Source organism: Ctenopharyngodon idella, chromosome 3, assembly GCF_019924925.1.
Source record: "Ctenopharyngodon idella isolate HZGC_01 chromosome 3, HZGC01, whole genome shotgun sequence".
Lineage (NCBI taxonomy): Eukaryota > Metazoa > Chordata > Actinopteri > Cypriniformes > Xenocyprididae > Ctenopharyngodon > Ctenopharyngodon idella.
The window spans coordinates 44,685,469-44,702,293 of record NC_067222.1 but is presented as its reverse complement, the minus strand read 5'-3'; the positions used below and the strand labels follow the sequence as shown (position 1 = coordinate 44,702,293).

Sequence of the window (16,825 nt, the reverse complement as noted above, 5' to 3'; positions counted from 1 at the left end):
TGTTCCCCTCTGCCTTAGTTCTTCCACGTGGGTCCTTGTTAGCATTATCCAGGTCACCTGTGCCTTGTTTCTCCTAGGGTATTTTAGTTGTGTTTTTCCCCTTGTTCCTCACTTGGTTTTTGAGTCTTGGCTGCGTGCTTCCTGCTTTGTTTCTCCAAGTCCTTCCAAGCTATCTCAAGTAAGGTGTTCTGAGTTATTTGGTTATTAATGTTCTCTAGTTTTGTTTTCTCCCCTTGTGGAGTTTTTATTTTCCCATGTGGTTTTTCCATTATCTCTTATGTTATTAATACCTCTGTCTGAGAAGAACTTTTGTTGGATTTTTGCTTAAAAAGACTTTTTTTTATTAAATCTACATTGCCTGGAGTACTGCCTTGAGTGTTTCGTTTGGGTCCAACATTACAGTCTCTGTGGCCTTGTGGCAGATATCTCAACCACCACACCAGAGACCTGAGTTCTAGCCCTGCTTGTGACAGAAAAACCAAGTCACTCATGGACCCAGAGACACTCGGTTCCAAGGATCTGTTGGCGGTGATTGCTCAACACGAGGCATCTTTTCAGCGCCATGAAGCCGTTCTCAGCCGACAAGAAGAGCTAATGGCCAAACACTCTCAACTCCTGGCTGATGTGATGAGTTCCATCCGCCAGCTCTTTGAACGCCTCCCTGGTTCTTCACCTTCCTCTGTATCACCTCAGAGTGGCGACAGGCCTTCTCCCGTGGTGGAGCCCCGACTACCACCTCCAAAACCCTTCGCTGGAGATCCCAGTTCCTGCCAGGGTTTCTCACCCAGTGCTCCCTCACCTTCGAGCTCCAACCCTCAAGTTTTCCCACAGACCGCTCCAAGATTGCTTACATTATTACCCTTCTCTCTGACAAGGCGCTCTCTTGGGCCTCCGCAGTGTGGCAATCCCAGGATGCCTGTTGTGAGTCCTATGCAGCATTTGTGGAAGAGTTCAAGCGAGTGTTTGATCATCCTGTCAGTGGTCGGGAGGCTTCCAAGTGCCTACTCACTCTCCGTCAGGGTTCCCGTAGCACGGCAGATTTCGCCATTGAGTTTCGGACCATAGCGGCAAAGAGCGGATGGAACGATGAGGCACTGAGGGTCTGCTTTCAGGGAGGGTTGTCTGAGCCCCTTCAAGATGAGTTAGCCACTCGAGAACCAGCTGAGGATCTCGAGTCCCTCATAGCAATGGCCATCCGCCTAGACAATCGCCTGAGAGAGCGGAGGGCGGCTCGTTCCTCTGAGCAGGTCTGTTTCTCCAGTTTGTATTCCTTCGTCCAGAGCTTCCCCAGCTCCTGAACAGCTCCATGATTCCCCGGAGGACATGCAGTTGGGCCGTTCCAGGCTTTCTCCCAACGAGAGGGAACGTCGCATGAGGGAGCGTCGTTGCCTCTACTGTGGTGCTTCCGGCCACTTCCGCTCCACTTGCCCCGAGCTTTCGGGAAACGCCTGTCCCCGCCCAGCAACAGGAGGGCTGTGATGGGGAAGATTAGAGCTCCTCCTGCTAACGCCGTCCTAGCTGTTCCAGCCTTTTTTGTCCTGGGAGGGCCACCAGCATCTGGTCCAGGCTATGATCGATTCTGGTGCCGCAGGCGACTTCCTGGATTTAACCTTGGCTAAGGAACTTAAGATCCCTACCCAACTTCTTCCTCACCCCCAGGCAGTTACCACTTTGGATGGCAGACCTCTGGAACCGGAGAGAGGCCACTCAGTCCCTGCAACTTACTATCTGTCAACACCAGCAGGAGGAGACCTTCTAACTTATTGACTCCCCCGAGTACCCTATTATCCTGGGTCATCCTTGGCTGCGAAGACATAATCCCCATATCGACTGGCTCACTAGCACCATTCTAAGCTGGGGTTCCACTTGCCAACTCACCTGCCTACGTCAGAGTCCCCCAGCCCCTAGTTCTGAGTTTCAAGAGTCTGTCGACCTGTCCCGAGTCCCTAGTGTTTATCATCAGTTCAAGGCAGTGTTCAGCAAGTCCCGGGCTACCTCCTTACCACCTCACCGCACTTACGACTGTGCTATTGATCTGCTCCCTGGCTCCTGCCCTCCCAGGGGTCGGATCTTCTCCTTATCTCCCCCCGAGCGCTCAGCTATGGATACCTACATTAAGGAGTCCGTGGTAGCTGGCATCATCCGTGCCTCTACTTCCCCGGCTGGGGCGGGTTTCTTCTTTGTTGAGAAGAAAGACGGGGGTCTTAGGCCTTGTATTGATTACCGGGGCCTCAACAAGATCACGGTTAGGAATCAATACCCCCTACCTCTCATGGCCACGGCTTTTGAGCTGCTTCAAGGGCCTTCCATTTTTACTAAACTGGATCTCCGCAATGCTTACCATCTTGTGCGTATCCGGCAGGGGGACGAATGGAAGACTGCCTTCAACACCCCCACGGGCCACTATGAGTACCTCGTGATGCCGTTCGGGCTCACCAATGCCCCCGCAGTGTTCCAAGCACTGATTAATGATGTTCTCCGGGACCTGCTTAATCAATTCGTCTTTGTATACCTTGACGATATCCTCATTTTCTCAAGGTCACTGGAGGAGTATGAGGGGCATGTTAGCAGGGTTCTCCAGAGACTCCTTGACAATCATCTCTACGTAAAGCCCGAGAAGTGTGATTTTCATGTTACCCAGCCTCAGTTTCTCGGGTTCATCGTCACTCCTGGCCACCTGGAGATGGACCCTAAGAAGGTTGAGGCGGTTCACAACTGGCCCATACCTGCCACAGTCAAGGAGGTTCAACGTTTCATTGGCTTTGTGAACTTCTATAGGAGGTTCATTAAGAATTTCAGCTCTGTGGTGGCCCCCTTGACGGTACTTACCAAGGGAGTAGGAGCCAAGATTCACTGGGGTCCAGAGGCAGCAGGGGCTTTCGAGGATCTCAAGCGCCGCTTCACTTCCGCTCCCATTCTTTTGATCCCTGACCCAGAAAAACCTTTCGTGGTGGAGGTGGATGCCTCAGAGGTGGGGGTAGGGGCCATCCTATCTCAGAGGGGTGAGGATGGAAAGTTACACCCTTGCGCCTTCATGTCTCGGCGCCTGTCGGATGCCGAGCGCGACTACCACGTGGGGGATCGTGAATTGCTCGTGGTAAAACTTGCCTTGGAGGAGTGGCGCCACTGGCTCGAGGGGGCTCAGCACCCTTTCCAGGTTCTCACAGACCACAAGAACCTAGAATATCTCCAGCAGGCTAAGCGGTTGAACACTCGGCAAGCTCGATGGTCTCTGTTTTTTGATCGATTCCAGTTTCTCCTATCTTACAGACCCGGCACCAAGAACGTCAAGCCAGATGCCTTGTCTCGAGCCTACTCTCCCGAGACACAAGAGAAGCCTTTGACATCGATTATTCCGAGGTCTAGGATTGTCGCGCCCCTTCAGTGGGAACTGGAAAGGGTGGTGCGAGAGGCCCTTGCCCGTGAGCCCGATCCAGGCGGTGGTCCCGCTGGACGCCTGTTCTTTCCTCTATCTGCCCGGGCCCAGGTCTTGCAGTGGGGTCATGAGTCTCCCTTGACTTGCCATCCAGGAAGTGCTCGCACACTTGACTTCCTCCAGCGGCGGTTTTGGTGGCCGTCCATCAAGACGGTTAAGGTCTATGTGGAGGCCTGCCCCGTGTGCAATCAAGGAAAGTCTATATGTCAGCGTCCTCAGGGACTGCTCCGTCCCTTACCTGTCCCCCGCAGGCCATGGTCGCACCTTTCTCTGGACTTTGTTACGGGACTCCCACCATCCCAGGGCAACACAGTCATCCTGGTGGTTGTAGACTGGTTCTCTAAGGCTGCCCGGTTCATTCCCCTGCCCAAGCTGCCTTCAGCCAAGGAGACTGCAGAGCTCCTCATGAACCATGGACTGACGACCAGAGATACCAAAGTCAGGCTAATCGCCGCCGCCGGACAGCCCCTAATTTCTGAGCCGGTCAAAGAGTTTGGCTAGCTACGAAGAACCTGCCCCTCCGGGTCGAATCCAAGAAACTTTCCCAGAAATACATTGGCCCTTTTCGCATAGCAAGGAAAGTTAACCCCATGTTTCATGTCTCATTACTAAAACCTGTCTTGTCTTCTCCCTTTTTTATTTTCCCATGTGGTTTTTCCATTATCTCTTATGTTATTAATACCTCTGTCTGAGAAGAACTTTTGTTGGATTTTTGATTGAAAAGACTTTTTTTTATTAAATCTACATTGCCTGGAGTACTGCCTTGAGTGTTTCGTTTGGGTCCAACATTACAGTCTCTGTGGCCTTATGGCAGATATCTCAACCACCACACCAGAGACCCGAGTTCTAGCCCTGCTTGTGACAGATGGATCTTACCCTGAGTCCCGCCTCATTACAAGTTCATACTTTATTATAAAAAAAAGGTTTCAGCTCTACATTCTGATTGGACTGCGTTTAAAAGCCAACGTCGACATAAGTCTAATGGGTTTATAACAACATGAGGGAGAGTAAATCATGACAGAATTTTGATTTTTGGGTGAACTAACGCTTTAAAAATGACTTAGTGGAAGAAATATTTTAATTATAAAAAATTAATTATTTATTGAATATTTCTGCCATTTACCATGCAGCTGTTGCTGCTGTTTTATAAATGCAAAAAGTCATACAAGGCTGTGCACTATATTTAACCACAGGTAAAATGAATTTACATACTCAATGGTTTTCTCAGGATATTCTCTGAAGTAACTTTTTAGCACCATATATATACCACAGTATGTCAGTATATCAGTTCTGAATAATAACCTGATCCCAACATCAGTTACAAAGACCGATTCTTCACTGAGCTCACCTGACCATTGCTCATTTTATATATATTACGTGTGGTAAAAGCATTCTGGAGAGGAGGAGGAGGAGGGCTGGTTTCCAGCTTCTTCACCCGCTGCAGCCAGAGCACACAAACCCAACTCCACATCAACACCAGCACCTCCCTTACGCCTCCAAAGACAATACACCCTGCCTTTGAGATCAGGGAACACGCTACGGGGTGAACATGTCTGAGTTATTTCTCAGAGTACGGCTCACTAACAAATAGAAGACAAGTAGTACTAGTGCTCCAGCTCTTTTCATGTAGGTTTAAATTTGTGCTGGTTACCTTTCCTGTGCTGGTGTGCTGTCTGCTGTGCCGTCCCCTCCAGAAGGCTGGCTTCCAGCTCGGCTTGGTCTAGATTCTGAGGGGTGTTGGGAGGCGTAAGCAGGCAGGAGGGGTCAAGGGCCAGACTCTTGTGGTAGCCCAGGCCTGTACTTCCAGACAAGCTGTTTTGGAGCTCCAGACTCTTGAATTTCTGTGTCAAGACGGTCTCACAGGAGCTCAGATTGCTGTGAGTCTCCCAAAACTGAGGAGGTGTCCTGGTGACAGGGTGTTGATCTGTTGCCTCTGAATCCTGGCAGGTGATTGGTTCAGATGATGTCTCTTCATTCAAGATACTGCAGGAGCCCTGAATGAATCCAAAATGTGAAAAATAATTATCATGTTCAATTTGTTTGTATAGCACTTTTTAGAATATGCATTGTTTCAAAAACAGCTTTGTAGAAAGTCGTACTGTTATGTCAGTAATGTCTTAGTGCTTTACCATAGAGCAAGAGATCTTGGACGATATGACAATATAGAGCATTTGGTCAGTTACCCGGATGCATGGCCATATTGGAGATACTCGGACGTAAACAACAGCATGGATTGCACAGTTAATGTACTACGTAAGACTAATTTATGACGTCTAAACCACAGAAAAAATGTGTGGAAGCTGCTAAATCATATAGAGAAGGACTTGGTAAGCAGGAAGGGGCGCAATATTTTGACAAACTAAAGTTAGTAGGTGATAAAGATTCGTACAAACTGGATCCTTTGTAGTGGACTGACGACCTGACAATTCTTCCTTCTATTTCTTATCCCGACATAGTGAACTGTTTTTCTGCCAAGCCCATACACAGCTGAGGACCTTAAATGTTACAAAGGTTTGCAGGCCTATAACCAGATGGTGTGTGGATGGGTGAGAGAGGCACAGCAACAGCTGATCAACCACATGTGTATTGTGAAAGCCAATGGTGATCCACTGCTCTATAGCCTGTTGAACCTGCTTCCTGTTCAGTTAGTTTATTAAAGAAATAAATTAATGAGAGTTTGTTATTCTTACAAGCTTATATTTAGTTGTTTTATCTTTTATGCAGGTACTTCATTCCCAGCGAACACGAGAAAACCCCCTGGAACCCTGTGTAATTGCAGAAAGGTCTGGGAGGATTCTTGGAGTGATGCAGGAAAAGGCATATTGGATGTTACCTACTCGAATGTCAGAGGAGGAGTACAAGGAATTTTGAGAAAGTGACTTTACTGCAGCAAAGAGATATAAAGTAAAATAGCTGCTAAAAGTGACTGTGCTGGTCATGTACAGTCATTTGAGAAAGCATGTGTCAGTTCTACTGTTAAAGGAAGCAGAACACCAGAGATGAATTATCATCATTATTCAACACTCTCAGCACAACTGGCTCAAAGTCTGCTATTTTATCCCTGATTGAGCCTCATTCAGATGATTTTATTCCCAAACCAATTAGTGAAAAGTTTCCTCTGGTGTTGACTGAACTGTGAAATGAGGAGGCACTTCACATGGACTGCAGTGATGTATCGTCCATTTGTAATGATATAAACATTTCAGTATCAGAGGAGCAAGCAAAGGCAGTTGAGATGGCTACAAGAGATCAAGCTTCTTCTAAACTGTGGTTTCAGTTTGGTGCTGGTCGAATCACAGCATCTAAAATGAAAACTGCATGTTGCACTGATCCCAATCAACCAGCTCAGAGCTTGATCAAAAGTGTATGCTACAGGATTTTACTTGGAGAAGGATGGTGAAGGGAAACTGACACTAAACGGAAACCGCCAGTATTTCTTGGAGTGTGCAAACTGGAGTCTGCCTATTTTGTTGTTTGAACAGAGAAACACTTGCATGTTGAACACATTTTGTTTAATGAAGAGTTCTGGGACATGATATGTAAGAAAAACAAGCACATTTTTGACACAGTCATTATGCCTGAACTAGTTGGTAAGTTCTACACTGTCTTTCATCGACCATGGCTAATGTGTCAACACAACCTGCTGTATCTGTCCCTGATTCAGATGGTTCTGCAATGGTACAAGAGGTACAAGAAGTACAATTGAGGTGTAGGAAACATGGGACATGCCATTATGTAATAATTCGATATGATTTTGATTAAAAATAAGCTACTTCGAGTGGTAGACATTTGAACTTGAAAATAAATAGTGTCAAAGACTTTATATAGTGACTTTGATAGTGTTCAAGCCATCTCTTCCACCATGTATTTTTCCTCTCCCTCTGTCGGTAAAGCAGGGAGTCTTGTGATTGGTTGCCAAGCCAGCCAATCAGAATTTAGCAGCCTCATCTCTGATTGGCTGGAATTATAGCATATTGTAACGCTCAGTTGTGTTGAGCAAGCGAGCCGTCGGCGATTAGAGAGCACTCAGCATGGGCAGGGATGGGCAGTATTTATGGTACATGTATTTCAAATCCGTATTTCAAATACAAAATAGTATTTTGTAATTTGTATTTGATAGGATTGATGAAAATGGCTTTGTATTTTGTATCAAAATACTTTAGTGTTTTGTATTTTTGTATTTTTAAAATACTGTAAAATACTTTGTAAGAAGTCTACATGATGACATCATAAATTTGCGGCCTCTGATTGGTGCTTACTCAGTAGTAAGAAACGTGCAGGCTGACAGCTTTCCATCAATTTTTTGCATAAATTGCTATAATTTTTAACAGTTCATGTTAACTGAGTTGTTTTTGCGGCTGACCTTATTGCATATGCATTTGTAGGAGTTTCCCTTTCAGATGCAAAATTTATGGGAGGAGAGTATTTAAATGAATCACGCAATGCGATTTACTAATACTAATAAACAGAGAGCGCGTGGTAGAAGGAAGATTATTAATTTCTTTGAAATGCCAGAGTAAGACGTTATCCAAACATATCGTTTGCCAAGTTATGTTGCCTATAGGCCAACATGGCTTAGCAAACGATATTATATATGTGTACGTATTTGTCAGATTACATGTTAAGTTGCGCCTGTGTCGACCCGCACCTGATGAGAGCATCAGCATCAGGCATCAGCTCTGTCTTTTTGCGACCCAACGCTAATTTGCACTGCTCTTGGTAGATTGCGTTAGTCATTATGTAAATGATTTGACTGTGTCTGTTTTCTTTAATTTGCGTGTTAGCAGTAGATCACGTGCAAAACTTGCCACTCCCACCGACGCATTTGTGGAATTGCGCTCTCACGCTAATTTGCCCCGTTTAGTAAATCTGGCCCTTAATGTGTTAAGCTATATAACATGATGAGTTTTCTGTCGATGAATGTATCCAAACAGTTGCTCTCCTGTCTAATAAAACACATAATATACAGTACTAAAGTGTCTTTGATGTTTCCATGGTTTCGACAAAATAAAACCGGAAAATCGAGGGTAATGATGTCATTGATAGGCGACACATGGACACGGTCTGTGTCCTGATTAAAATTGCTTATTTCTCTGGATTTAAACATTCTTGGAAACATTTGGGATAATGTAAGTACACAAGTCAACAAAATATATAACATTGTTCTAGTGGTTTTTGGATATTTTAATCAAAAAATCCTACATATTTGTGCCTTTAGCTGGTTGCATATGTCAGATTTATTGCATGACTCGGGCAGAGAAAAGCTGTTGATTTCTTTTACTTAATCAACTGAGTCAGTGTAATGGTGAAGGGATGATCAAATAGGCCAATTGATGAAAGGTTTGCAAAGACATTTCATGCTCCCTTGTAAAAGTATTTTTAGTATTTTTAAAATACAAAAATACAGTAGTTTATTTTGATACATGGTGTGGCTGCTGTATTACATAAGTATAAACAGCCATTGGAAAGAGTGATGAAATGTAATATTTAGGTTTATGGATGGATTGTAGACTGACTTGGAAAATACATATAGAATTTATTGAAAAGAAATGTAATAGAGTACTTAACCTAATGAGATGTTTGGTAGGACAGGATTGGGGTGCAGATAAACAATCAATGATGGGAATATACTATGCTCTTCTTCGCTCCATAGTAGATTATGGATGCATTGTGTATGGGTCTGCATCTGCATCGTTGCTAAAGAAATTGGATGTTATTCAATATAGAGCATTAAGATCCATTCTAGGAGCTGCTAAAACAACACCAGTAGCAGCAATGCAGGTGGAGCTATCAGAAATGCCTTTAAATTTACAGCGTCAAAAACTATCTATGGCATATTGGATAAGTTTAAAGGGCATAATAATAATCATCTAGCTAAGGAAGTATTAGAGGAAAGTTGGGAGATTAAACATTTACCTGATACAGGATTTGCATGGAAGGTACAGGAATGGGAAAGAGAAATGAGAATTGATTCAAAAATATTTGGACCAACTGTAATAATATCTCCAATACCACCTTGGTTTTTAAATGAACCACAAATTGATTTTACAATACATCACAGAATACAGAAAGGAGAAATTGGAGGTGAAAACGCTAGAATTATTAATACTGTTCATTCAGCATTTATTCAGGTGTACACTGACGGATCAAAAAACCCTGAGACAAGGCGAACGGGTGCAGCATTTTATGTACCAGAATTTAAAAGTGGAAACAGAGCAAGAATAACTGATGCAACATCAGTGTATGCAGCAGAATTAGTCTCCATTCAGATGACACTTGAATGGTTTGAGGAGAAGATGCCAAAATCTAAAATGAAAGTTTTAATTTGTTCAGATTCAGTGGCATCACTTTCAAGCTGGCAAAACCTTCAGTCATGTAGAAAAGATAAACTGACAGAAATACTGATTATTTTATTTAGATTAAGACAACTGGGATACAAGGAAATGAAACTGCAGTTAAAATGGCCAAGGAAGCACTCAAAGTGGATAATAATAACATAGCAGTTACCTTAAACAGGGCAGAAGGAAAGTCTTGATTCAACACTTGGCAGAAATACTGGAACTCATGTAAGAAAGGAAGACATTTTTATAGAATACAAAATAACATAAAACAAGGTAAAATTAGTCATAATATAAACCGAATGAAATGTATTACATTTACAAGATTAAGAATGGGTCACACTAATCTGCAACACTCCATATCATGGGCAAACACAATTCTGGTTTATGTAATGTATGTCAGAGAATGGAAACTGTAGAACATGTTTTGATTAGATGTAAAAAATATGAACAGGAAAGAATTGATCTTATAAGATATATGCAAGCCTTGGGTATTACAGATTTCACCTACAATATTTTAAAGAAAGGAATAGAGTCTAGAACAATTGCAGCTTTAATGACGTTCTTGAGGAATAGTGGCCTGAGAAATAGAAAATAGGAAATCTCCCTTGTGTTTCATCTTCGTCACACTCCAGCACAGTAGGTGGCGGTATGCACCTTTCCAGTTGGTTTGCAACCCGCCAATAAATCCACAGAAGAAGAAGAAGAGTGAAACCGAAAGCGGTCGAAACAGACGAATATACACCATTTCAGAGAATCCAAGATCAGAAATGGCTTCCAATGTCATGGTAAGTTTTTTTTTTTTTTTTTTTAAACGTTTCATAGCTATAATATCAATAGCATTAATAAAATCAGTGTAATATCCTGTTTACTTTCCCGCTGGCAGTGGTTCAGACAACTATTGTTACCCAGCTGGGCCCCACGTGAGCCCCATTCAGATTCTATATGAGATTCATATGGGCTAATCACGGTGGGGCCATTGTGGAACCTGTGGACAAATCCATCTAGGGCCCATATTTAAAGCCCATATTGGGCCCACATTGGTTGGCTGGGAAGGGACCGTCTGCAAAATGCAAAACCCGAATAGTCAACCTCAATTTTACACACTGTAGTGTCACCAAATTCAGTTCACACATCAACTGCTATGTTTTTTTTTTTTTTTTTTTTTTTTAAATGAAATAAAATCAATAACTTCACTGTTATTAAAAAAAAAAAAAAAAAAAAAATTCAAAAAGCACATTTTATAAAACTAAGTGTTGTAGTAAAACCAGCAGGAGAGCAGTGATGTGTGAACTGAATTTGGTACAGTACAGCAAGTGTAGCTACACAACCTCAAAAGTGGTGGGGCAAAATGTTATGATTTTGGTTGTGTACATTACCATTTCCTCATAATACCAAGTATTACACTTTAAATGAGGTATCATGAATTAGTGAATATAATTTAAAGCATTAGTTTTTTTTAAAGCATAATTTATAGCATTAGGTTAATGTTAATTTATAAATTTACTCCTTTCTGTGTTTTTAGCAATAAGTCATTTTTTTTTAATCTTGACATACTGCAGCCAACATCATTAGAAATGTCAATTTTTGACCTCTGTTTTGTTCTAAATATCTTATAGTGACAACAATTTATTATGCAAAATTGGATCGAATGTCTTTAAAATGAGTCTCTTATGCATCCACTAAGAAAAGAACCTTCTGACTGTACACTTCTCATTAGAGCTATTTATAACAAAGTCCCTCAGAGCTTATGGTCCTCCTAAGATGTGCTCATTTGGAGAAAAATTCTCAAATGCTTACCCCAAATTTCTATATACTTTCTTCAATTTTTACCCAAAGCGTGGCAATGCGAACATTATGGAGTGCTAAAAACTCTCATGTAACGTGTGTTTCATTCATACTAGTAATCAGAGGCGTTCTTGCGCAAGAAAGTCCAAGAATTATAGAAATAATACTTTAAGAGGTTACAAGGAATCCCGGTAACACTTTACAATAAGGTTCATTAGTTAACCTTAGTTAACTACATTAGTTAACATGAATTAATAATGAACTGCACTTCTACAGCATTTATTAATCTTTGTTAATGTTAATTTCAACATTTACTAATACATTATTAAAATTTTGTTAACATGAGTTAATGCACTTTGAACTAACATGAACAAACAATGAACAACTGTATTTTCATTAACTAACGTTAACAAAGATTAGTAAATACAGTAACACATGTATTGCTCATGGTTAGTTCATGTTAGTTAATACATTAACTAATGTTTAACTAATGAACCTTATTGTAAAGTGTTACTGGAATCCCTAATATGGACAAAGGCATCCAGCTATTGCTGTTGCTGAATATAAATATATAAACATTCTGACTTATGAAACATGAACGAAATATACACACGATTGCTACAATGTATGGTGTATGTGTTTTTCAAGCCATTTTAGATATTTTCATAAGAATGCAATGTATATTCATTAAGCAACACTAATCAACATTGCCTATCACAGTACTATAAAATAGTATTTTCTCTCATTTTATGAGAATAAGCCACATCAGGTCACAGAAAGAAGTTATTTCAAACACTCGACTGATGTTATGAAAGTTTGGATCAAAAACATGGTATTGGTTGATTGTGCTAGTGAGCCCTTAATGTGCTGTTGCTATAGTAACGAACGCAACTTTCAGGTGCATCTGACTGACATATAGGCTGCTTCTGAAAAATTAGGCAGCTGACTTGTTGCCTCGCTACCTTATCAGGCAATGACTTGTAAGGCAGCGTTTGTGCATGAAGGCACCTCACGAAACTGATTTCAGACAGACTTCAGAGGCAACGCAACAGTTTAATGATCTACAGCCAAATAGCGCGAGCTTTGATGAGAACTAAACAAATATTTAATTACTACAGTAGTAATTTTTCATTAGAAATGACATCAAAAGTAGAAAACATTGGTCAAAAACGTACATTTACACACAAACTGAACAGCAAACGCAACTTTCAGATGCCATTTTTAATTATTTGCTCAGCTGTTACAGAATGGAACACGCAGGATTGTGGGATATCGAAGGCAGCGTAGGACACATCTGTGGTATCTCAGGAAACAGGAAGTGAAGCTAACATTGGATTCAGACGTGCCTTGATGCCTTCCTACCTTGAAATGTGTCTTCCAAAGGCAGCATTTTCCATTTTTCGGGTTGCAGCCATAGAGCCCTATCATACACCCAGCGCAATGTGATGCCAGGCGCAACGCAGTTATAATTTTCACAGTCTGTGCCACGTTGTTTAAATAGCAAATGCACTCGCACCATCTGTTCACTCAGGGGTGTGCTTGAAAATGAGGTGTGTTCAGATGCACTTTTGGTGCATTGCTACTAATTGCACCATTGACCAACAAAAACCTGGTCTAAAGTCAATGACACAATATTTTTTTGTTATTTAAAGAGCGCGTTAGAAATATGCTCCTATAGGCGGGTGCACAACGTGCGTACTTACTTATTACACATGCACACGGACGCGCAGCAGCACACAAACATTTTTAAACATTAAATATAAAATGATTCCTCTCTGTTGAACCGTTCAGTCTTTCTGCTGTTCAGGCAACCGTTCAGGCAAACTCCGCCATGTAAATATCAATCTGCCATGGTAGCTGGCTTTTAAAGGGAATGGGAGATGAGACTCTGATTGGTTTGTTGCACATTGTGCCCAAAACACACCCATGACTCATCAGCCTGGTAAATTTACTGGTAAATTGCCATAAAATTACCGGTAAGAGATCATATGTGAAAAGGACCTTTTCAAAAATACTGGTAAATTTGTTCTGGCAATTTACCGGGATTGCTATTAAGAGACTAGGTACAACCCTTTTAGACCATGCGCCTGGCACGCCGATCATTTTTTCTGCAGATAAACTAGCAAAAGTGGATTCGGACACGCCCTAAGTGCACCTGTGTCATGCACTTCAGACCATGTGCTTAGATCATTAAAATAGGGCCCATAAACTGTACACTCTTGTTACAGTGCTGTGGTTATTTCAGCAGTTTGCTTTGAACATTCAGTTTAACAGCATTTAGATGAAGAGGGCAAAATTTATCATTCAGCTGAACTGTGCACATCCATTGTAGACACTTTACATCGCAATATTGATGCTAAAACAATACGTTGTGCAGCCCAATTAGCCATACTAATTTAACACACAATTAAGCGGCAGTGAGCGGCAAAGCATGGTTCAACACTTATCGCATGTAGTTTGGAAAGTGCCGGGTCAAATGCCAGCTCGCCCCCGTAGCTCCAGCGGCCCAGCAGTACAGCATGTTACAGTGAAGTTATTGACTTTTATATCTTTGCGAGAGAACGCAAAAGTTTTGTGAGTGAATGCAAAGTTTCTCGGAGGAAATCAAAAGTTGTTGATGTTTTATCACATGGAATACCACAGGACATTTTTATAAGGGAGGTGTCTTTCACTTACGTCAAAACTAAGCACTGAACATATTTCTTTATACTTAACTTCAAAATAAAACTCTATGAACTCTATGAAGCTGTCTGAACCACTGCCATCGCAGAATTAAACAGGAAGTGTTTGTCCGAACTCACAACAGATTTTGCAAGAGAACGCTAAAGTTTGCGAGCACACACAAATATCTTTGCAAGAGAACACAAATCAAGTTTCTCGAGGGCAAGCAAAAACTTTGAAAAATATTTTTTCCTCCCATCCCATATCTTTTCCACCACCATGTCCTTTTAGGGGCTCCATAGTTACCTGAAAAGAATAATAAACTGAATATATACAGAAACGAGTAAGAGCAAAATATGTTAGACTGAGAACAAGCCGTAACAATGTCTTGAACATGCACATTCACTCTTATTTGTACGTCTAATATGTCAAAAACGCAAAAAGTTTCTTGTCTCGTCACATTCAGTTATGAATGACATGAATCATGTAAATTATAGCATATTTTTCAATTAAAAATGGTGAAATTCCATAACAGTTGAGTAGTTCAAATCACTGTAACCCAGATAACAGGAAACATTCTCATAACTTTGGCTAATGTACACACTCAGTAGAATAATTTAAAAAGTTTCATTTTAATCAAATCATCAAAATTCAGTGTATTATTCTTGTTTTTTTTTATTGCCACATACAGACCTGAAATCAAATGTCATCTAGCAGGAAGAAAAGTAAAAACCTGCCTGTAAAATGAGTGTGTATGAGGAGAGAGAGGAGGAGAGAGAGGAGGAGGCGTCTGTTCACACTCACATAGCAGCATCTCCTGGATTTAGTTATGTGTCTATGAAGAGTAACAACTCCATGCATCTTCCCCCTGGTCTCGGTGATGGACAATCTCCAGGATTCAGCTGTGTGTCCATGAAGAGTAACAACTCCATGCATCAACCCCCTGGTCTCGGTGATGGACCATCTTCAGGATTCAGTTGTGTGTCCATGAAGAGTAACAACTCCATGTTTCATCTTCCCCCTGGTCTCAGTGATGGACCATCTTCAGGATTCAGTTGTGTGTCCATGAAGAGTAACAACTCCATGTTTCATCTTCCCCCTGGTCTCGGTGATGGACCATCTTCAGGATTTATCTGTGGATTTGAACCACATAAATTCAGTGATGGAGCTGCTGTGACCTCTTACCCTGTGTGAGTATCATTTACTATCTGCTAGAGCTGCACAATTATGGATAAATTGAGAATCATCATTTTTTGTTTAAAATAAAGATCATGGCTCTCCCACGATTCTGATTGGACAACTGAAAAAAACCAAACAAAAAAGAAACCGATTTAAAAATTACTGATTTCTTTTTAAAATTGCGTTATGAACCTGTGAAAATAGTTTTCGCTTCAGCTAGCGTTACAAATAGTCTGCATATTTTCAAATAATATACAGTAATTCAAATAACGTAAATGATAACATTCAATGAATAGAAAAAGCCTGATTTTAGACGTATTTACTGGAATCTACCACATTAGAAAATTATTTATCAGGAAAATTTTATTGGGGCACAGCAAGATTTTACTGGGGCTCGAGCAAACTAAAGTCAACATGTAACGGAAGTTATGGCCGACTTGACTTCTGTATTGTGACAAATTCCTTAATGAAAAGGTTATTTTGGCTATGCCTTTGTTTTGAATAGGTGACCTCTAGTGGTGAAAAATCTACATATTGTAACTTTAATAAATTTCAAACATTATTAAAGACTAGTGAACACTTAATAAAATCAGGTAATAAAATTAGTACAAATTACATATTACAAGTATTGATAAATACAATGGAACAAAGATACAACTTAAACAGTGCTTTAAGTTTTTCAGGTAGTTCCAACAGTAGGCATAATATTCATAGTCTTCACTATATAAATAAAATGTAATTAATTGTTAAAGCTACAAAAGGGATTTTCTCTTTGTCTTTTGTTGTTTGATTAGCATTAATGACAGACAGAAGCAGGTATATTATACTTCTGTCACTTTAAGAGCCAATGCACAGATCTAATAAAATAATACACATCTGTTTTCCTTCTCAACTGTAAACGTTCACTTAAGACTAGGGCTGTGACTAATGGGGGGTGGGGGTGGTAATAAAAATAGACCTAAGCAAACAATAGCCTTTAAATTAACTTAAAATACATATAATAACAATGAGGCAATAATATGTTTTCAAATAAACGATTAAAATCAAGTAATCATATAGTCTTATAGAAAAACACTGTTAAAATACATAATATAATATACATGTATAGACAATCAACTTATGCACAATGTATTATAACAAATGCCTGCAGAGGGTGTAAACGGACTGGTGATTGTTGTTGTTACACTTTACAGCAGATTAAATCCTTGTTTAATATTAGCCAAATGACATTTAATTCAAATGTTAACTTAATCTTTATTATTTGGCCACTTCTTTATGATAGAAATGCTACATCCAGTAATTTCTTGAAAAAATAATATGTGGACATCAAAACTTACAAACTCAGATGAACACTGTGCATATTTAGAAACATACTGATGTATTCTCATGTGTTGGCGTATGTTTATAAATGATTTACCTTACA

The 16,825-nt window shown here is 40.8% G+C and overlaps 2 protein-coding genes across 29 annotated transcripts in view; one reads left to right on the top strand and one right to left on the bottom strand.

Moving 5' to 3' along the window:
• Positions 1–16,825, bottom strand: part of radil2a (Ras association and DIL domains 2a) — a 206,282-nt gene that overhangs the window by 85,534 nt on the left and 103,923 nt on the right. The window contains exon 13 of one of the 8 annotated variants that reach the window (XM_051888390.1): positions 5,088–5,430. The exons of the other annotated variants lie outside the window; for them this stretch is intronic. Coding sequence (XP_051744350.1) covers positions 5,088–5,430 — 343 coding nt within the window. The remainder of the gene's footprint in view (positions 1–5,087; positions 5,431–16,825) is intronic. 8 annotated transcript variants of the gene reach the window in all.
• The window catches only part of LOC127509550 (NACHT, LRR and PYD domains-containing protein 12-like), a 238,303-nt gene that overhangs the window by 158,403 nt on the left and 63,075 nt on the right, over positions 1–16,825 (top strand). The window contains exons 1-2 of one of the 21 annotated variants that reach the window (XM_051888382.1): positions 10,475–10,562; positions 14,915–15,413. The exons of the other annotated variants lie outside the window; for them this stretch is intronic. Coding sequence (XP_051744342.1) covers positions 14,968–15,413 — 446 coding nt within the window. The 5' untranslated portion in view covers positions 10,475–10,562; positions 14,915–14,967. Of the gene's footprint in view, positions 1–10,474; positions 10,563–14,914; positions 15,414–16,825 lie in introns of those variants that run through there. 21 annotated transcript variants of the gene reach the window in all.